Here is a 22639-nt window from a genome sequence, read left to right as displayed (position 1 = left end):
TTTAGGGGCAATGAACCACAGGATTGGGCCTCTATCTGAATCCACATTGAGTCTTGTCTGTTTGTGATCCATGTTAGCATGTTGTAGTTTTGGGCAGACCAGCAGTACAGTAGGCAGGGAAGGGCAAGAGACCACCCTTGGATTCAGGTTCCGATAGAGTCGAGAACTTGATCCTAGGTTTTTTATTGCCCCATATACATTTGGTGATGCTTTGGTTGGTTGTTTTGAAAAAAGAAACTGGGAGATAAAATGGGAGCATCTGAAATAAATAGTTCAATCTAGGGAGGACGTTCATACGGTTAACATTGATTCTTCCGACTAAGCTAATTGGGAGGGAGATCCAGGTTCGGAGATCATTCTTGATTCGATCCAGGAGTGGGAGACAATTTTCCTTGAAAAGGTATTGAAATCCCTGTGTCTTCCATTGGAACAAACAGTGTCTTCATAGAGCTGGTGAGTGTAAGATTGAGAGGGCAAACAATGGATTTGTTAAAATGTATCTTATATCCTGAAAACTTGCCGTACTAAGCAATTGTGTCTAAAATGGGAGGGATTTCTCAGGTTTGGATATGTAGAGCAAGACATAATCCACGTAGAGCGAAATGTTGTGCTGAAGGCCGCCTGCAGAAACACCCATAGTACTTTGATTGCTCCTTATCAACTCCGCCCCCAACAAGTAGAGCAGGGGGGACCGCGAGCATCCTTGTCTTGTGTCACGTCCCAAAGGGAATCTGTCAGAATTCAGACCGTTAGTAGTCGCCATGGCATTTGGATGAGAATATAGAGACTTAATCCATTTAATAAAGTTTGGGCCCGCATTGAACTTTTCTAAGACTGAGAACAGAAAGCTCCACTCCATCCTGTCGAACGCCTTCTCAGCATCTAGTGAAGCCAGCAGGACAAGGGGTCTTCTGTGTGTTTACTTGATCTATAATATCAAAATGACGGCGAATGTTATCAGAAGAGTACCTGTCTCTAATATATCCAGTTTGGTCCGCTTGGATTATTTTGGGAAGAAGAGTGTTTAGTCTTTTGCGAGCAATTTGGTAATTATTTTGTAGTCGAAATCCAACAAGCTTATGGGCCGGAAGGACAAGCAGGATAGAGGGTCCTTGTCTTTTTTGAGCAACACTGTAATGTGGGCTGTGTACGTAGTTTGGGAGAGCTCCGTTTTTGCCAAAATCATCCAGCATTGGCATGAAAATATGGCTAAGCTGGAGCCAAAACGTTTTGTAGAACTCTCTTGGAAATCCGTCTGGTCCTGGGGACTTGTTAGGTGGCATGGAGATAATTGCCTCTAGGACCTCCTCAGGAGTGAAGGGGGAGTTGAGATTTTCTTGGTCGGTCATTGATAGTTTTGGTAGCGAGATTCCCTCTAGGAAGGAATGGAGTTCTGCATCCGTATGTTTTCTGTCAGAAGTATATAGTTTGCAGTAAAATCACGAAAAGTAAATTGCATCTTATATGTGACCTCGTCATCTGCTGTTCGGATGGCCATGATTGTACGCTCTGACTGCTCTTTTTAAAATTGGTATGCAAGCAATCTGCTAGGCCTATTGCTATACTCATGGTATTTCTGTTTAGTAAGGAAAACATATTTTCTTATCTCCCGAGTACATTTACATTTAAGTAATTTAGCAGACGCTCTTATCCAAAGCGACTTACAAATTGGTGCATTCAACTTAGGATAGCCAGTGGGACAACCACCACTGGGGGAGGGGGGGTGTAAAAGGATTACTGATATAGTATAGTCCAACTTTAGTTTGGCTTTGGCTGCTTTAAGTTTACTCCAGGAGGAGCTGTCTGGGGATTGTTTATGTACTTTTTCGCAGCGTTTCAGCTCCCTCTCAAGATCTAACCTGTGTGCTTCCATTGTTTTTTTCTTAGAGGAAGCATATGCAATTAGATGAACTCTTAGTGTGGCTTTGGCGGTGTCCCACATTGTGGCCGGAGAAACAGGAGGGTCTTTGTTGTCTTGTGTGTAGTTGTCTATCCATGTAGTAACCAATGTATGGAATGCTTCGTTTGATAACATTGAGGTGTTGAATTTCCAGCTCTTTGACATCGGGATGTTTTTACAGAGGTCAAAGCGGAGTCGGACAAAGGCGTGATCTGAAAGTGCTATGGGTCCGATTGTACAAGTGACAAATGTATGAAATTCTTTGGGATAAAAATGCAATCTATACGAGAGTAGGTGTTATGGACATTGGAGTAGTATGTATAGGTGGGGACTTGAGATGATTTGTCTTGAGTTGAGGGTACAATTAAAATCTCCAGCCAGCACTCCAAAGGAAACACAATGCTCATTGAACAGGGTTATAATTTTTGACATGAAAGCAGGAGTATCTGTGTTAGGGGCATATATATTTAAGATAGTAATTGGTTGCTCATACAGTGACCCAGTTATCAGAATAAATCTCCCCTCTGGATCAGATACAGTGAGGGAAGAAAGTATTTGATCCCTTGCTGATTTTGCACGTTTGCCCACTGACAAAGAAATTATCAGTCTATAATTTTAATGGTAGGTTTATTTGAACAGTGAGAGACAGAATAACAACAAAACAATCCAGAAAAACGCATGTCAAAAATGTTATAAATTGATTTGCATTTTAATGAGGGAAATAAGTATTTGACCCCCTCTCAATCAGAAAGATTTCTGGCTCCCAGGTGTCTTTTATACAGGTAACGAGCTGAGATTAGGAGCACACTCTTCAAGGGAGTGCTCCTAATCTCAGTTTGTTACCTGTATAAAAGACACCTGTCCACAGAAGCAATCAATCAATCAGATTCCAAACGCTCCACCAGGGCCAAGACCAAAGAGCTCTCCAAGGATGTCAGGGACAAGATTGTAGACCGCTGCGCCACTCAGGAGGCCCAGATGATAATTTTCTCCATAGAAATGCACCTTTATAGTAAAGCATTGCATGCATAATGGCATTTGCAGTCACTTTCGAGGACAGTGTTTTCCCGCTAATTGATAGCATTTTGGAACATTCGTGCTTATAGCCTACTGCTGTGTGCGCATTGCTGCGCTTATAATGTGAAGAAATAGCCTAATAGTTTATCATCAACATTTTAAGCTAAATGTTCTGATTTGTTGCATCAGCCTCATTGCTTTTAATCGTTTTTTTTATGCGAGTGGTTGTATTAATCTGGGATCTATCGCATCCCACAACTGTGCACAGAAGGACAAGTTGACCAAAATAATAGGTAAACTTTTGTACTATGGGGGATAGTAATACAACACTCCTTCCATAGCCTCCAACTGCTCTTAAACACTAGTAAAACTAAATGCATGCTCTTCAACCGAACGCTGCTTGCACCCGCCCACCCGACTAGAATCACTACTCTCGGCGGTCTGACCTAGAGTATGTGGACAACTACAAATACCTAGGTGTCTGGTTAGACTGTAAACTCTCCTTCCAGACTCACATTAAGCATCTCCAATCAAAAGTTAGATCTAGAATTGGCTTCCTATTTCGCAACAAAGCCTCCTTCACTCATGCTGCCAAACATGCCCTCCTAAAACTGACTATCCTACCGATCCTTGACTTCGGCGATGTCATTTACAAAATAGCCTACAACACTCTACTCAGCAAATTGGATGTAGTCTATCACAGTGCCATCCGTTTTGTCTCCAAAGCCCCATATACTACCCACCATTGTGACCTGTACGCTCTTGTTGGCTGGCCCTCACTACAAATCCCCGTCTTATCTTAGCTCACTGGTCACCATAGCAACACCCACCCGTAGTCTGCGCTCCAGCAGGTATATCTCACTGGTCATCCCCAAAGCCAACACCTCCTTCGGCCGCCATTCCTTCCAGTTCTCTGCTGCCAATGACTGGAACGAACTGCAAAAATCTCTGAAGCTGGAGACTCTTATCTCCCTCACTAACTTTAGGCGTCAGTTGTCAGAGCAGCTTACCGATCACTGCACCTGTACACAGCCCATCTGTAATTAGCCCATCCAACTACCTCATCCCCATATTGTTATTTAATTTGCACCCCAGTATCTCTATTTGCACATCATCTTTTGCACATCTATCATTCCAGTGTTAATACGAAATTGTAACTATTTTGCACTATGGCCTATTTATTGCCTTACCTCCATAATTTACTACATTCGCACACACTGTATATATATTTTCTGTTGTATTTTTGACTTTATGTTTTGTTTACCCCATATGTAACTCTTTGTTGTTGTTTTTATTGCACTGCTTTGCTTTATCTTGGCCAGGTCGCAGTTGTAAATGAGAACTTGTTCTCAACTGGCTTACCTGGTTAAATAAAGGTGAAATTAAAAAATTTAAAAAATAGAAGATTGACATCTTTTTGGCTGACGAAAAGTAGGCTAAATGTGGACAGTTCTAACATCTTCAATATGAGCTTCGGAATTCGATAAGAGGGACGCGCGCAGTTGTGTCCCTGATGTGTCTGTGTTCATTCACTTGTAGCCTAATTCTTAGCTGAAATGCCTGTGAGAAGGACCTGATCACATGATGGGCATTGGCTAATAAGAATTGAGAGAGCCATGTGAGTGAGAGGTGCTTCGGAGCACGGCAGCCGGGAGAAGGGAATTATAATTATTATATTCAGCCCAAGGGCACAACGGCCACTTTGGCCGCAAAAGGCATTGATTTTTAGGGGGAATTACAGCCACACAAGGGGGATGCCGCCAGGAAATTCGAGGCCTGGTAAGAATATTATTAAGTGGTTGTCAAATTGTGAATGAGAGACTAATGAAGTGTCTGTAGCTTGAACAAGAAACAAATCAGAGCTCATGCATTTCATTCAACTTTTTTCAAATCATCATGCAGCCTTAGAATGTATTAAAAATCAAAACATATAGCCCAACGTTTGTATCACAATCAAAGTTGCATAAATAACTCTAAATTAAATATATAGGAGAACCAGTTTCTTTGTTAACCGCTCATCACAGAATAGCCGCATGGGCGCACTTCCTTTGAAATCGTTTGGAAAAATATCCTTTCTATTTATTAGGCTATGTTCAATTGTATTCTTTATACTATAACATAATAAAAAGTAATGCCATGGAATTCTAAGCAAATATTGTCTGTTAAATGAACTAGTGTAGCCCATAGCCATATGGCATAGCCATATCAGGGCCTAACATAATGTCACGTTCGTTCATAGACGGGTCAGACCAAGGCGCAGCGTGATATGCATACATGTTTATTTTAAACTTAATAAACCAACGAAACGTGACGTCCAAAGGTAACACACAACAAACCTCACATGGAACAAGATCCCACAACACCTAATTGCCAATAGGCTGCCTAAGTATGCTCCCCAATCAGAGACAACGAGCGACAGCTGCCTCTGATTGGGAAACACACCCGGCCAAACATAGAACTACAAAACCTAGATCACAAACTAGAAAATAGAAAATACAACAGAAAATCACACCCTCACTCAACAAATAAGAGTCCCCAGAGTCAGGGCGTGACACATAAGGACAACTCAGAGTATGCTATCCTGTTCTTCTAAAATAGACTAGATTTTCTTCATATCATGTTTCTTTCGACCTGTCTAAAATAAATAATGGATTTATTGTGATGGTGTAGGCTATATTAAATGGACTTATTAGACTTTTTAAAATGTAGATGTTTCAAAGGTCTGCATCAGTGGCTTGTAGGCTATGCGTGGAAGCCAGGAGATGCTAAACGTGTTTATGTCACTTAACGGTCAATTACCGTGAGACCGGCAGTTATTTGCAAAGAAAAGGCCATATCTCAGGCAGTCTGAGATATGGCTTTTTCTTTGCAACTCTGCCTAGAAGGTCAGCATCCCGGAGTCGCCTCTTTACTGTTGACGTTGAGACTGGTGTTTTGCGGGTGCTATTTAATGAAGCTGCCAGTTGAGGACCTGTGAAGCACCTTTTTTCTAGACACTAATGTATTTGTCCTCTTGCTCAGTTGTGCACCGGGGCCTCCCACTCCTCTTTCTATTCTGGTTATAGCCAGTTTGCGCTGTTCTGTGAAGGGATTAGTACACAGCGTTGTAAGAGATCTTCAGTTTCTTGGCAATTTCTGAAATGGAATAGCCTTCATTTCTCTGAAAAATAATAGACTGATGAGTTTCAGAAAAAGGTTATTTGTTTCTGGCCATTTTGAGCCTGTAATTGAACCCACAATTGCTGATGCTTCAGATACTCAACTAGTCTCAAGAAGGCCAGTTTTATTGCTTCTTTAATCAGCACAACAGTTTTCAGCTGTGCTAACATAATTGCAAAAGGGGTTTCTAATGATCAACTAGCCTTTTAAAATGATAAACTTGGATTAGCAAACACAGCATGCCATTGGAATACAGGACTGATGGTTGCTGATAATGGGCCTCTGTACGCCTATGTAGATATTCCATTAAAAATCAGCCGTTTCCAGCTACAATAGCCATTTACAACATTAACAATGTCTACACTGTATTTCTATTCAATTTGATGTTATTTTAATGTGCAAAAAAATTGCTTTTCTTTCGAAAACAAGGACATTTCTAAGTGACCCCAAACTTTTGAACGGTAGTGTATGTGATATCAATAGAGAGATATACTTTCTGGGTGATTTAAATATTGACTGGCTTTCATCAGGCTGCCCACTCAGGAGAAAGCTTCAAACTGTAACTAGTGCCTGCAACCTGGTTCAGGTTATCAATCAACCTACCAGGGCAGTTACTAACAGTACAGTAATTAAATCATCAACATGCATTGATCATATCTTTACTAATGCTGCAGAAATGTGTTTGAAAGCAGTATCCAAATCCATCGGATGTAGTGATCACAATATAGTAGCCATACAGTGGCTTGCGAAAGTATTCACCCCCCTTGGCGTTTTTTCCTATTTTGCTGCCATACAACCTGGAATTTAAATTGATTTTTGGGGGGTTTCTATCATTTGATTTACACAATATGCCTACCACTTTGAAGATGCCAATTATTTTTATTGTGAAACAAACAAGAAATAAGACAAAAAAAACAGAAAACCTGAGTGTGCATAACTAGTCAACCCCCCAAAGTCAATACTTTGTAGAGCTACCTTTTGCAGCAATTACAGCTGCAAGTATCTTGGGGTATGTCTCTATAAGCTTGGCACATCTAGCCACTGGGATTTTTGCCCATTCTTCAAGGCAAAACTGCTCCAGCTCCTTGGATGGGTTCCACTGGTGTACAGCAATCTTTAAGTAATACCACAGATTCTCAATTGGATTGAGGTCTGGGCTTTGACTAGGCCAAGACGTTTCCCCTTAAACCACTCAAGTTTTGCTTTATCAGTATGCTTAGGGTCATTATCCAGCATACCCCACAAGAGATGCCACCAGAGGTCTCTTCACAGTCCCCAAGTCAAGAACAGACTATGGGAGGCGCACGGTACTACATAGAGCCATGGCTGCATGGAACTCTATTCCACATCAAGTAACTCATGACAGCAGTAAAATTAGATTTAAAAAACAGATAAAAATACACCTTATGGAACAGCGGGGACTGTGAAGCAACACAAACATAGACACATGCATACAAACACACAATAACATACGCACTATACGCACATGTACACATGAAATTTGTGTTATAGATATGTGGTATTAGAGTAGGAGGAGGTCATGGTCTCTGCTCTGTTTGCCATCTGTGCTCCATGTACCCTGCAAGCAGGGTCATGGTCATTACGGCACGCAACAAATCATATTTTAAAATGTTTTGGAACAGAAGACAAAAATGTGTGTGCAGTTTTGCCATGTTGTTGTCTATTGTCCTTTTGATTACTTATTTTATTTATTTTTAACCCACTGATATTGCAGATGGATAATCAAATGTGTGTTCAAAACCTAGGCCACATTATTTTTGACTATATACTTTCTTCCCTAATTGTTTCCCTCAAATGCAGATGTGTCATTCACAAACAGTGCCTTTTGGGTAATGTAATTTTGACAAAAATAATTGTAACCTTCAATTTACATAACAAACATGTTTTTCCATCTCCAGAGGTTACATTAAGAAAAATGACTATAAAAGTGACAATTAGAGTGACAAAGACCGTAACAGGGTTTGACAGTCTAAATCAGCTCTAACTCGCCTTGTGACAGGGGAAATTAAATCATGTTGTGACAAACAAGGAGGGGCAAATGAATGCAAGCTTAACAAAAAAAATTTAACTTGTTAAAACATTTGTAGCCTATCCATCTATGGGTGACAGCGTTGATGTTTTATGCTCAACGCACTCAGTTTTCCACCACAAAACACCAGAAAATGGCCAAAAAAGAAGAACCAGATCAGCATGCTTTTACACTATGATTTAACTATTGACTATTTGATGTTCAATGTTTCTTTTCAGAAAAAAACACCTTTTGCTGTTAAATTCCCATGTTCAATGTGTTTCCATCGTTTTGCAACTCTACTAATGTTTTTTTCACAAATTTGTTTTGCATTATGTAGCGAGTGCGCCCACTCTGGCTTTGGCACGTGCGCTCTAGCCAACAGCTCGCAAATACAGTGCGGGTATAGACTACATGATGAGATTATTATGGGAGATTATTATGGACAAAAGGATGAGATTATTTTTGTTTGTCAAATGGCAGCCAATCATCAATGATCATGTAACCAGAATAATACCCCCGATATTTATTGGAAAGGAGCATCAAGCTCATCACCTTGCACTTCATCATAATTTATTTAATCTGTAATGTGTTAAAATCTTAATAGAAGTCGGACAAACATGCCAAAATTGGGATTTTCCGAGAAAATGTATGTGAACCAATTTAAATTGAGTGTTTTATCAAAATGTACACACATTATGTCACAAGCATATAAAATGCACTCTATTCGTGGAACGACCCAGGTGTGTTCTTTCCTCTGTTTTTGTCTTGACTCGTGACAAGGTGTCCCTGCCATAATGGTCCCATTTGCAGGAGGACATTCACATTCCAGTCATGACTAGTCTAACTATTAGTATGAGTGCAAGGACACGAATATTGTATGGACAATTCTGGCTGTTTCCCTGGAATATTGCTAGATATTACTGTGCTAACCAACTGTATTATTCTTTCACTCATGTACATGTACATGTACAATGGTCGGGGAAACACTGGTCTACAATCTTCATGACTCTGCTTTGCTCAACAAGCTTGCCTTGTATATTGCAGACCTCGGAGGTGAGAGTATATTCTTTAGATATAATATTTAGGTGGATATGTTGGCAGTGTACTTCACAACATTTGTCCCTTTCCCTCTCTCCTCTTTTTCTGTCCCGCTTACACCCACATTGGACAAAGTCCCCCTGCCTAATTGAGTGTCATTTGAGGCGTTTTTCACAGTGTTGCTGTGTTTACCTTCCCACTCTCTAATCCCTCACTGAGAAGTTGGTCAGGTTCCACCTATGTACATGGTAAGAGGTAGTTTCCTCCCTACATTCTTACTTTTGAGTTGGTTTGAGTTTGAGTTTATTTATTCTTGCTCACAGACAAAACTGAAGAAATGCAGAATTTACATTACTAATAATTGCAAAACATTAATTTAAAATACATAACACATAATACATGACATAAATAAAATACAGAACACTTACAGGACATTTTTCATGATGGAAATTGAAATATTAAAATGTGATTGTAAAAAATAGAATTTTGGGGAAAACCACTTAAGAGCTTGAGTTATTATACAGTCTGACAGCAGTGGGTAGAGTGGCGTTTTGCAGGTGGTTCGTACGGGCAGTTATACATGACAGTTCGTTGGCTGTTTCTCAGGAGCCTGGTGGTGCAGTTACCTCTTTTTGGAGGGAGCAGGTCATTCAGTGGATGGTCAAGAGTGTGCATGTCCTTCACCAGGTGCACTGTAGTAGCCTGCTCTCGCCAGTGATGGGAGCTGTGGTTGGACTGCTCCACCTCTGGAGATGATCCTCAAGGCCCTCCTCTGCACCCTGTCTAGTTGGGCCTGCTGCTTTTTACTGAATCCAATTAACAGCACCCCCCGTATTCCAGACAAGGCCTGACCAGTGTAGTGTATACTGTGACAAGATCTGCAGTGGGAAGGCCATTTCTGGCAAGAACAGTCAAAAAGTGCAGGCGTTTTGAGGACTTCCTCACTGACTGCTCCACATGTGTGTCACCACTGAGGTTAGAGTCTAGATGAAAACCAAGATACTTGGTTGTTGTTACCACTGGTACTTCCTGTCCTCTTAGAATTAGTGGTGCAGGTTATGAATGGTCTCTAGAAAAACATATCTGAATTTTCACAGACTTTTTCCCATTCAGGAGCATGTTGTTGGATGTGGCCCACAAGAGCACTGCGGGTAGGGTAGTAACCTTCTATGACACTGTAATGATCTGTGTGTTTTCCCACATTGCTGATGTTCTACTCTCACTTGGGCCATGTAAGTACCTCATCTGAAGTCCTAGACTGGACTAGGAGACTTGTTGTTTTTCAGTTTCACATAGGCTCCACGGCATGCTGTTGCAAAGGCAGATGCTGTTAGACACTGTCATCCATTACGGTGCACGGCTCTGCGTATTTACCCTGTTCCGGCATGCCCTTTAGGCAGCGGATTAGCCATGCACCGCTTAAACTTGTGCGGATTGAGGCATATTAACATTTGAAAGAAGTTTGTCACTGCTCTTAGCTCACAGAGGGGTGTGGAGAGTGGTAGTGCCGAGTTTATGTCATGGTTTGCCAATACTGATTGTTAAAGTGATAGTTGATCCAAAATTAAACTATGATTTCAGAGCTAAAAACTCTAGGTCCTATGCCATTGGTTGTGTGGTTCCATGGTTCCAATATTGTGTAGTTCAATGTCTCAACCTCAATGATTGGGAAAGATAATTTACACATTTTATTCAGGACCTATCTTTTCCAATCATTTTAGGTTGAGGCATACAGGATACTGTAGGTGGATATACACAACTGATGGTGTGGGACGTTGACTCATCCTGGCACTACACCACTTTTGAGGTCTGAAAATGTAGATTTTGTCCAACTGAGGAGACATCTTGTCATATATCCATCATTAGTCAGTTAAATTGAATACATTGTGTTACAGTCCTGTTTCAGCTGGTATTTTCTGAGATATTGTGTAGAAACAATGGGTACTTTCTGGTATTTACTTTCTGGTATTAAGAATTAAATGCAATGAGTTACTACCTAGTAGTAGGCTACCACAAAATTGATTGTTTGGTCATTATTATGTAATCATAATTTTACCATGTAAGTGTGACCGACCAGGGTTCAAGTCTCAGACAAGGTTATTCATGTTAATATTTTACAGGGTTACTCATCTCTCTGTCTCTACTGACAGGCGGAACCTGACCAAGCTCTCACTCATCTTCAGCCACATCCTGGCAGAGATCAAGGCCATCTTTCCCGGGGGCCAGTTCCAGGGAGACACGTTCCGCATCACCAAAGCAGACGCCGGCGAATTCTGGAGGAGATTTTTTGGAGAAAAGTATGTTTCATCCTTATATTATTTTGTGGTTGTTTGCAAGTTATCAGTTCAAATACATAAAACATCAAAATCTCATCCATCATCAATGTGGTGTACCTATAGCAACAATTTGGTGACTGAAATCTTACCATTGGTTGTACCATTGGATTGGTTGTTTATACTAAAGGGTAAAAAAAAATGCTTTGAGCAAAATTGTGTTTTTTTAACTTCAAACTTCAAGGAGTAGGGCATTCAAAGATTTGGTCTGATGGGAATCCGTGATGTCATCGGCCTCCCCCCTTGCTTGAGGAACAATAGAGGAGCAATATAGAACAAAAGAGGAAAGGCTCACCCCCCCCCCCCCCACTTGTGCTGTGTCATGACATACCTGGACTACCTATTGAGATTAGCCTTTTGTGAAGTAAATCAGTTGTTAAATGAGGTGAAAAGGAGACTAGGTCCAGCGGTTCAGGACAAGAATACGTGTAAAGTAGTCAATATCATAAATTTTTTTTTCCAATATACATCAAAAGCATATTGCATGATCTGGTTGATTTTGAGTTCTGATATTTGCCAAGCGTGGTAAGGAGTACAGAAGTAGCTCATCCTAGGGCGATGTGTCCAATTTTTGCTGATGGTGGCACAGTGCGCCCACAGGTTGAACCCCGACATTGCTGCTTGCAACTATATTTATTAGATGTGCTTGCTGAAGGCAACGTTTTCATTTTCGTCAAAAACAACTTTATATCGATGGAGTGCCTTTGATTTGCGCAGTTTGGCTCGAGACGACAGTTAGACCCAATTACGTGTTTCTGCGCATGAGCTTAGCTAGCTAATGTCACAATGACATCGCCTCAACCGTGAATGGGGATTTCTATTGGCGAAGCAGTTTCTGCATATCTTCTTTGGTATGACATATTGGTGTCCTTTAGTGGTGGTTTCTTTGCAGCAATTCGACCTTGAAGGCCTGATTCACACAGTCTCCTCTGAACAGTTGATGTTGAGATGTGTCTGTTACTTGAAGCATTTATTTGGGCTGCAATCTGAGGTGCAGTTAATTGCTGATTGCTGAGGCAGGTAACTCTAATGAACTTATCCTCTGCAGCAGATGTAACTCTGGGTCTTCCTTTCCTGTGGCGGTCCTCATGAGAGCCAGTTTCATCATAGTGCTTGATGGTTTTTCCGACTGCACTTGAAGAAACTTTCAAAGTTATTGAAATGTTCTGTATTGACTGACCTTCATGTCTAAAAGTAATGATGGACTGTCATTTCTCTTTGCTTATTTGAGCTGTTCTTGCCATAATATGGACTTGGTCTTTTACCAAATAGGGCTATCTTCTGTATACCACCCCTACCTTGTCACAACACAACTGATTGGCTCAAACACATTAAGAAGGAAATACATTCCACAAATTAACTTTTAAGAAGGCACACCTGTTAATTGAAATGCATTCCAGGTGACTACCTCATGAAGCTGGTTGAGAGAATGCCAAGAGTGTGCAACGCTGTCATCAAAGAAAAGGGTGGCTAATTGAAGAATCTCAAATATAAAATATATTTTGATTTGTTTAACACTTTTTTGGTTACTACATGATTCCATGTGTTATTTCAAAGTTTTGATGTCTTCACTATTATTCTACAATGTAGAAAATAGTAAAAATAAAGAAAAACCCTTGAATGAGTAGGTGTGTCCAAACTTCTGACTGTTACTGTAAATTCACTACATTAGCATAACATAACTTGCCAACAGTAACTCTTGAACCGTTCAAGCTAAAGATACCAAACCAACTTTCACATGTTCATGTTATCTTATCCTATCCAATCAATCAATCAAATCGTTCTTACTTTTTCAACTATAACCAGTCCCTAGTTACTATCACTACTATAACTTATTTCACAACCATATATGCTTTAAATCAAGCTAGCAAGCATACCTCAGTTTCTTCAGGAAATGTACTTTTCTAGTTATTATTCTATTTCTTCAGCTCGCTCTAGAGCTTAAAAAGATTTAAGCTATTAACACGAAATCATCTCCTCTTTCACCAAATCAACGTTGAGATGTTCAAACTGACCCAAATTAGATTGCTTGCGTTCAGAATTTTGATTACATTTATTCGTTTTTAACTATAACCATTTAAAAATGTTCATAAAATCTCCATAGGCTTGAATGGGAAGTATTTGAATTTGCCACTGTTCTACACCGTTCAAGCTATTAACACCAAACCAACGTTGACATGTTCAGATTGGCCCAATTTAGATTGCTTTTATACAGATTTATGATACTATTGATAATTTTTGAACTATTACCATTTAACACTTGCATAAATTAACATGGGTGTAACTTAATTTTGATCAACTGTAAGTATTTACATTAGTATAAATTAGCATAAAACAACCCACCAATAGTAACTTTAACATGCTCAGGCTATCCTCACTTCTTATTCTTTAAAACCTTTATAAACTATAAACAGTGGTAATTATCATAAATTAGTATAAAACTTCCTGGTTTCAATACCAAAAATAAGAACACAGTCGTAGTAGACATTTTAAATGCTACCACTTTTTAACCATTTCAGCTACAAACATTAAAACAACATTAACATTTTAAAAACGTTTCAAACCATAAATACTTTAAATCAAGCTAGCAAGCACACTACATTTTCTTCAGGAAATGCACTTTTCTAGCTTGATTAGCTTTTGTTTAGCCAATTAATCCAGAATGTGTATCAAAGTGTCTTGGACATGGTCAGTAATAATGATGTGTGTGATGTCCTACAAAGAAGTGTCTTTGTTAGTAGTGATGATGTGCTTAGTGTGCTGGTTCCAAATCAAATCAGAGGTTATTTGTTGCACAGATTATCAGATGTTATAGCAGGTGCAGTGAAATGCTTTTGTTTCTAGCTCCAGTAGTGCAGTAAATATCTAACAATACAATACACAAATAATCTCCCCCAAAAAAGAAGAAGAAATATCAGAACGAGCAATATCAGAACGAGCAATGTCAGACTCCAGGATATAAATACGTGGTGTGTATAGACAGTGTGAACAATATAAAAGTTTGAAAAAGGTATGTACAACAGTAGTTATATAGGACGAGCTATGTCGAGAATACAGTATGTACATATGAAGTGAGTAATCAATTAGTTAAATTTTTCAGAGATCAAATTACATTTGAACAGAATAATCTTGCAGTGTCTAAGGTGCGGAGGCCAGGTAGTGATGACTGATTAACAGTCTGATGGCCTGGAGATAGAAGCTGTTTTTCATTCTCTTTTCCAGCTTTGATGCAACTGTACTAGGTTTGGGCGGTATCCACATTTTCATATCGTCATACCGTCCTTCTCTCATCCCAGGATTTACGGTATTACCAGTTTAGTACACAAGGGGGTGCCAAAAAACGCATAAGAAGCCCATTGGGCCTCTATTATGAGAATGCTAACAAAATTAGCACAAGTCATAGCGAATTTTGATGGAGGCTGCTAGCTACATATGCTAACAAGCGCAAACGAAAAAAGAAAACAATTGCAAGGACAGCCATTCCAGCTCATAAAGTTATACATATATAGGTAGGAGCTACCGATTGTCATTTTTGGTGTGTTTGGACATTTAAAAGTGAATGTGAACGAGAGACGTGTAAATTAACAGTACTGGCTCTGGAGCAGCATGTAAACACACTGTGTCTGTGTGGAGTCTGGAGTCGCAAGGGCAACGGGCCTGCCTGCTCTGCTCGGAGAAGATGGAGGAGGAGCAGATGGGCCGAGAACAGAGAGGAGAAAAAATGCAAGGAAATCAAAAGATAGCAGTGGCAGTTGTACAGATAACTCATCCAAAGGGCTTTGACTTCTCAAACATGGCAGAAAGCCAACACAATATGATGCCTGTCATTAATTCAGCCTCTTACTTAGATAACTAGCAAGTTAAACTTAGGGTTCGCGTTAATGCAGAATTCTTTGTTTTTCACGCATGAAAAAAATATAAAACATGAGAAATATCTTGCTGCGTTTTGTAAACGCAGATCTAAAATGCTCTTGTTGTAATTTCTGCTCGGCATCAGATTAATTTTGTGCTTCAGTTGCACTTCTCTACTCGGATGAGAATTCACAAACAGGCTTTCTATCAGCAGACAGTGCTCTGACTGATATGTAGCTACTTTTATCCGGTACTTCTCTCGGTGTAGCCAGCCTACTCTTCTCTGGTAAAATGCTAGATTCACTTTATGCAAAACATTAGGAAATGTAGCTGACTACATTCTTTCTATGATAAACAGAAATATGATGGCCATGCATAGGCTTTGCAAAAATACCTTGCTTTTTCATTGTAAGCTCATTCAGCCTACCTGTGTGGCTGCCAGCCAAATATCTTGCAATTCTGTTGTCATCTGATGAAAATCAAGCTATTTTCTGCCGAATGTGTTGCACTAATGTATTTTCTGTGAAGGAAAACTATAGTTGCACGTCCCTGATCAATCTATTGAAGAAACAAACCTCTGTTGACTTTCAATATAAAATGCTACCCCTGTCAATACACAGCTGGACTCACCTGCTCCCGCTTTCTCCAGTTGTGCTATTTACAAACAAACATGTGATTGGTTCAACTGTTCTGGGGAACTACGGTAAGCTTCATAATGTAAAATAATGTGACAGGTGAAATGAAGAACGCGATCTGCTTTATCTTCTAACATATTGCAGAAGTTGACTGCAGGTATTTACTTAAAAAGTAGCTACAAATATTAACATGTTTAGAAAAACTTCAAATAAATAGTTTTAACGCTATTGACCGTATTGAAAAACCATCTCGTGGCTATTTCCAAATATCCCGGTTAACGTTATGTACGGTATACCTCCCAAGCCTACCTAACCTGTACTATCTCCGCCTGCTAGATGGTAGCAGGGTGAACAGGCTGTGGCTTGGGTGTCTGAGGTCCTTGATGATCTTCTTGGCTTTCCTGTGACACCGGGTACTGTAGATGTCCTGGAGGGCAGGCAGTGTGTCCCCGGCGATGCGTTGGGCTAACCGCACCACCCTCTGGAGAGCCCTGCGGTTGCGGGCGGTGATACAGCCCGACAGAATGCTCTCTATTTTCTTGAGGGTCTTAGGGGCCAAGCTGTCTTCACCACAGTGTCGGTGTGGAGGGACCATTTCAGGTCCTCAGTGATGTGAAGTTTTTTACCCTCCGAACATAAAGCTTTTGACCAGCTCCCTGTCGATGTAGATCTGGGTATGCTCTCTCTGCTGTCTCCTGTAGTCCACAATCAGCTCCTTCCTTTTGTTGACATTGAGGGAGAGGTTGATTTCCTGGCACGACTCCACCAGGGATCTCAACTCTTCCCTGTAGGCTGTCTCATCGTTGTTGGTAATAAGGCCTACCACTGTTGTGTCGTCAGCAAACTTTGGAGACTTGCATAGCCAAGCAATCATGGGTGAACAGGGAGTACAAGGGGGGGCTGAGCATGCACCCCTGTGGGGCCCCCGTGTTGAGGATCAGCGTGGCCTACCTTCACCACCTGGGGTCGGTCCGTCAGGAAGTCTAGGACCCAGTTGCACATTGAGGGGTTCAGATCCAGGGCCCTGAGCTTAGTGATGAGCTTGGAGGGCACTATGGTGTTGAAGGCTGAGCTGTAGTCGATTTAACAGCATTCTCACATAGGTATTCCTCTTCTTCAGGTAGGAAAGGGCAGTGTGAAGGGCAATGGCGATTGCGTCGTCCGTGGATCTGTTGGGGCAGTATGCAAATTGTAGTGGATCTAGCGTGTCTGGTAAGTTGGTGGTGATATGTGTCATGACTTCCTCCGAAGCTGCCTCCTCTCCTTGTTCGGGCAGGCTTCGGCGTTCGTCGTCACCGGCCTTCTAGCCACTGCCGCTCCTCATCTCATCATTCCATTTGTTTTGTCTTGTTTTTACACACACCTGGTTCATATCCCCTCATCAGTCCTTGTATAAGTATTCCCTCTGCCCCCCATGTCTTTGTGTGTGATTGTTTTCATGTGGAGGTGACGATAGCTCGGTGGAGCTTATGTATTGTATCACCGGGATATTCACCCGTGTGCTTTGTTTTCTCCAGTGCGCCGTTATACCGCACTGTAGAGTTTTACGCATTGCTGTGTACCGCAGTATTTGCTGAATAAACCATTTATTCTGTGATTTACCCTCCTGCGCCTGACTCCGTCCAAATCACCCGCTAAAGAATCACACACCCAACAGCATGGAGTCAGCAGGAGCGCTATATGCCTGGAGTTGTTGAGCGGGTCCGGGGGCATGCCAACTTGTGAGCCAGCTTGGGCGAAGCGATGGATCGGGTTCTCCAGGTCGTCCAGCGCCTGGAGAAGAGAGGACCCGACCCTGCGGGAACCAGCTGAGCGACCGGATCCAGGGTCTGGGTGGAACGAGTGGGCCCTCATCGACCACTTCCGATGCAGCCTGCGTGAGGATGTCCGAAGGGAGCTAGCCTGCCGGGATGCCACGTTGACCTTCAACCAACTGGTGGACATGGCCATCAGGTTGGACAACCTGCTGGCTTCGAGAGGACGTCCTGGAAGTGGCCTGCCCGTTTCACCCCCCTTCAACCCGGATCACGTTCCGATGGAGCTGGGTGGTGCAGCGATCCGGGTGAACGGAGGACGACAGCTCCAGTGTTACTCTTGTGGCAAGAGAGGACATTCTGCTGCACGCTGTCGTCAGAGTTCTTCTGGGTCTGGAGGCGGCAGGCATGGCACTCTCGCGTCACCCCAGGTAGCGCAAAGCCACACTCGTTCAGAGCCCTCTGCTGCGCATTTCACCATCCACGTCAACTTCCCTGATTACACTGTAGTTCCCCAGTGTAAGGCACTGGTCGATTCAGGCACAGCTGGGAACTTTATGGACATGTCACGAGTTGCTAAGCCAGAACCCAGAAGCAGACCAGGACAAGGTAAGTTGAAACGAAGGTGAGTGTTTATTTACAAGTTCAAGAGTGATGCTGAATAATCCAGGGAACAGAGCGGGCGGCGTTGATTAGTTGTTGGGGGTGCAGTGATTGATCCCATCCTGGGTCGGCAGCCGCCGACCACCAGGCAGAGGTTGGATGAAGGTTCCGGACGGGTGACTGCAGATGGAACAAAACGGGGGTAAGTAAGCAACAAACCAACAAGGTGCAAAAACAACTAAACTAACGCTAGGCTCTAAGACTGATACTCTGGTAAACCTACTGTTCATGGCTAACGATCCGGCAGGGAATGGATGTTAGGCCAGAGCCTAAGAAGGGTGATGATCAGGACCAGGTGTGCAGATTGCTGATGGGATGCAGGTGCGGAAATCAAGAGAGCTCCCCGGAGCGTTCCAGAACCCTCGGGAAACTGGAGATCACGAACATAACAACTAGTCCCCAGACAGGACCCGACTCAGACTGCCGGGATCGTTACAGGACAGGTCTTTAGCTAATAGTCTAGGTATTACATTGGTTCCCCTGTCCATTTCATTGCCCATCAAAGCAGTTGACAGTCGACCATTAGGGTTAGGGAAGTTACAGCACCAGTCACGATGATTACACAGAGGAGACCCATAGGGAGCAAATCACCTTTTTTATTATTGAGTCCCATGATTTCCCTGTTGTGTTGGGCCTTCCCTGGCTAGCACTACACGACCCCACCTTTTCATGGCCGCAGAGGGTTCTCACGGGGTGGTCGCGAGAGTGTCAGGGTAGGTGTCTAGCTGTTTCCAACCACGGTGGAAAGTCCAGACACTACCTCCACCGTGCACATTCCCCCCGAATACCTCGATTTGGCGCACGCATTTTCCAAAACGCAGGTGACCAAATTACCACCCCATCGGACGGGGGATTGCACGATAAACCTCCGGTTAGACGCTGTGCCTCCCAGGAGTCATGTATATCCCCTGTCGCAGGCTGAAACCGAGGCTATGGAGACATACGTCTCCGAGTCCATGCGCCAGGGGTTCATACGTCCCTCCACTTCACCCGCCTCTTCAAGTTTCTTTTTCGTGAAGAAGAAAGACGGAGGTCTGTGCCCTTGCATTGGTTACTGTGCACTTAATCAAACTACCATTCGCTATAATTACCCTCTACCCCTCTTCTTCACGGAATTAGATCTCAGGAGTGCGTACAACCTGGTGCGTGTCCGGGAAGGGGACGAGTGGAAGACAGCATTTAGCACAACCATGGGGAATTATGAATACCTGGTGATGCCATACGGGTTGATGAATGCTCCATCAGTCTTCCAGTCCTTTGTGAATGAGGTGTTTCGGGACATGCTTGGTCACGGTGTGGTGGTCTACATCGATGACATTCTGGTGTATTCTGCTACGCATGCTGAGCATGTGTCCCTGGTTCGCAGAGTGCTGGGCCGTCTGTTGGGGCATGACTTAAATATCAAGGCAGGAAAGTGTCTGTTCTTCCAACAGTCCGTCTCCTTCCTCGGATACCACATCACCACCTCAGGTGTGGAGATAGAGGGAAACCGCATTTCAGCCGTGCGTAATTGGCCGACTCCAACCACGGTGAAGGAGGTACAGCGCTTCATTGGCTTTGCCAATTACTATTGGAGGTTTATCCGGGGCTTTGGCAAGGTCGCAGCTCCCATCACCTCTCTGTTGAAGGGTGGGCTGTCCCGGCTCCGCTGGTCTGCTGAGGCTGACAGGGATTTCAGTAACCTGAGGGCTCTGTTCACCTCAGCCCCGGTAATGGCCCATCCTGATCCATCATTGCTGTTTGTAGTGGAGGTGGATGCATCCGAGGTAGGGGTAGGCATTGTCCTATGTGAAGGAGATGTGTTACGCTGCGTTAGGCAAATGGTGGTCACACCAGCTTCTGACTGGTTTTCTGATCCACGCCCCTACCTTTTTTTTAAGTATCTGTGACCAGGTATCTTTAAGGTATCAAATCCATAGATTAGGGCCTAATGAATTTATTTCAATTGACTGATTTCCTTCTATGAACTGTAACTCAGTAAAATCTTTGAAAGTGTTGCATGTTGCGTTTATAGTTTTGTTCAGTGTAGTTCAGTTACCTTCACTTTCTTGGGTACAGGAACAATGGTGGACATCTTAAAGCAAGTGTGAACAACAGAATGGGATAGGGAGAGATTGATTATGTCCGTAAACACCAGCTGTTCTGCACAAGCTCTGAGGACGCGGCTTGGGATGCCGTCTGGGCCGGCAGCCTTGCGAGGGTTATCACACTTGAATGTCTTACTCACGTCGGCCACGGAGATTGGGAGCACACTGTCCTCGTGAGCGGCGGGGGCCCAAGTCGGCGGCTCGTGTTGTTTTCCTCAAAGCGGGCGAAGAAGGTGTTCAGCTTTTCCGGGAGGCGTCGGTGTCGTGGCTTGCTTTCCCTTTATAATCTGTGATTGTCTGGAGTCTCGTGTCTGAGCCGTTGAATTGCGACTCCATTTTGTCCCTGTACTGTCATTTTGCCTCACAAATGTAAATTACTGTACCTCAATTCCACATCGCAAAGTTTACATTTCCTTCTCATTTAACTTCTCAAAGTATTGCCATACCGGACTTCGCTGCTGTCGCTTGCCTTTTTTCCAACTGTTAACGACGATGACTTACTGGTGGAGTCGACTCCAAAATAATTGATTAATCGACTACTTGCATGTCGACTCCCGGTGTCGACTCCCATTTGTGACTGTAAAGATTAGATTCTGCTAGGAATCGACTCCAAAGATTCAGTATTTGTGGAACGGAGAAGACAGGTAAAAAGAACACACAAAAAACATGTTTTAACCTTTATTTTAACAGGGAAGATGTATTGAGACATAGGTCTCTATTTCAGATGCACCCTGTATAATACAACATAAATATACACGTTATACCCAAAATACACTACATGACCAAAAGTATGTGGATACCTGCTCGTCAAACATCTCATTCCAAAATCATGGGCATTAATATGGAGTTGGTCCCCCCTTAACAGCCGCCACTCTTCTGGGAAGGCTTTCCACTAGATGTTGGAACATTGCTGTAGGGACTTGCTTCCATTCAGCCGCAAGAGCATTAGTGAAGTCGGGGACTGATGTTGGGCAATTAGGCCTGGCTCGCAGTCGGCGTTCCAATTCATCAAAAAGGTGTTCGATGGGGTTGAGGTTAGGGCTCTGTGCAGGCAAGTCAAGTTCTTCCACACTGATCTTGACAAACCATTTCTGTATGGACCTCGCTTTGTGCACGGGGGCATTGTCATGCTGAAACAGGAAAGGGCCTTCCTCAAAGTTGGAAGCACAGAGGACATTTCTCCAAAAAGTACAATCTTTGTCCCCATGTGCAGTTGCAAACCGTAGTCTGTCTTTTTTATGGCGGTTTTGGACCAGTGGCTTCTTCCTTGCTGAGCGGCCTTTCAGGTTATGTCGATATAGGACTCGTTTTACTGTGGATATAGATACTTTTGTACCTGTTTCCTCCAGCATCTTCACAAGGTCCTTTGCTGTTGTTCTTGGATTGATTTGCACTTTTCGCACCAAAGTACATTAATCTCCAGGAGACAGAATGCGTCTCCTTCCTGAGCGGTATGACGGCTGCGTGGTCCCATGGTGTTTATACTTGCGTACTATTGTTTGTACAGATGAACGTGGTACCTTCAGGCATTTGGAAATTGTTCCAAGGATAAACCAGACTTGTGGAGGTCTACAATATTTTTTCTGAGGTCTTGGCTGTTTTCTTTTGGTTTTCCCATGATGTCAAACAGAGGCACTGAGTTTGAAGGTAAGCCTTGAAATACATCCACAGGTACAGCTCCAATTGACTCAAATGATGTCAATTAGCCTATCAGAAGCTTCTAAAGCCATGACATTATTTTCTGGAATTTTCCAAGCTGTTTAAAGGCACAGTCAACTTAGTGTATGTAAACGTCTGACCCACTGGAATTGTGATACAGTGAATTATAAGTGAAATAATCTGTCTGTAAACAATTGTTGGAAAAATTACTTGTGTCATGCACAAAGTAGATGTCCTAACCGACTTGCCAAAACGATAGTTTGTTAACAAGAAATTTGTGGAGTGGTTGAAAAATGAGTTTTAATGACTCCAACCTAAGTGTATGTAAACTTCCGACTTCAACTGTATGTTGATAGTGGTATTGGAAATCGTAATTCTGTGCCTGTTAATTACATGTCCATTGATAGCTCTGTGGGCTCCCCTTAAGGAATCCACAGTTGTTAGCTCCACCTATGCTATTAATAGCTTTATATCAAGCTATCGTTTTGCTACATGTGCTCATAGGCATAG

General features: G+C 42.5%; 1 protein-coding gene across 1 annotated transcript in view; it reads left to right on the top strand.

The window, feature by feature from the left end:
* The window catches only part of cblb (Cbl proto-oncogene B, E3 ubiquitin protein ligase), a 204719-nt gene that overhangs the window by 50800 nt on the left and 131280 nt on the right, over window positions 1-22639 (top strand). The window contains exon 4 of the mRNA XM_041894588.2: window positions 11297-11443. Within this exon, the coding sequence (XP_041750522.2) occupies window positions 11297-11443 (147 nt within the window). The remainder of the gene's footprint in view (window positions 1-11296; window positions 11444-22639) is intronic.

Source organism: Coregonus clupeaformis, chromosome 13 (assembly GCF_020615455.1).
Source record: "Coregonus clupeaformis isolate EN_2021a chromosome 13, ASM2061545v1, whole genome shotgun sequence".
NCBI lineage: Eukaryota > Metazoa > Chordata > Actinopteri > Salmoniformes > Salmonidae > Coregonus > Coregonus clupeaformis.
This window is presented reverse-complemented; position numbering and strand designations above follow the sequence as displayed.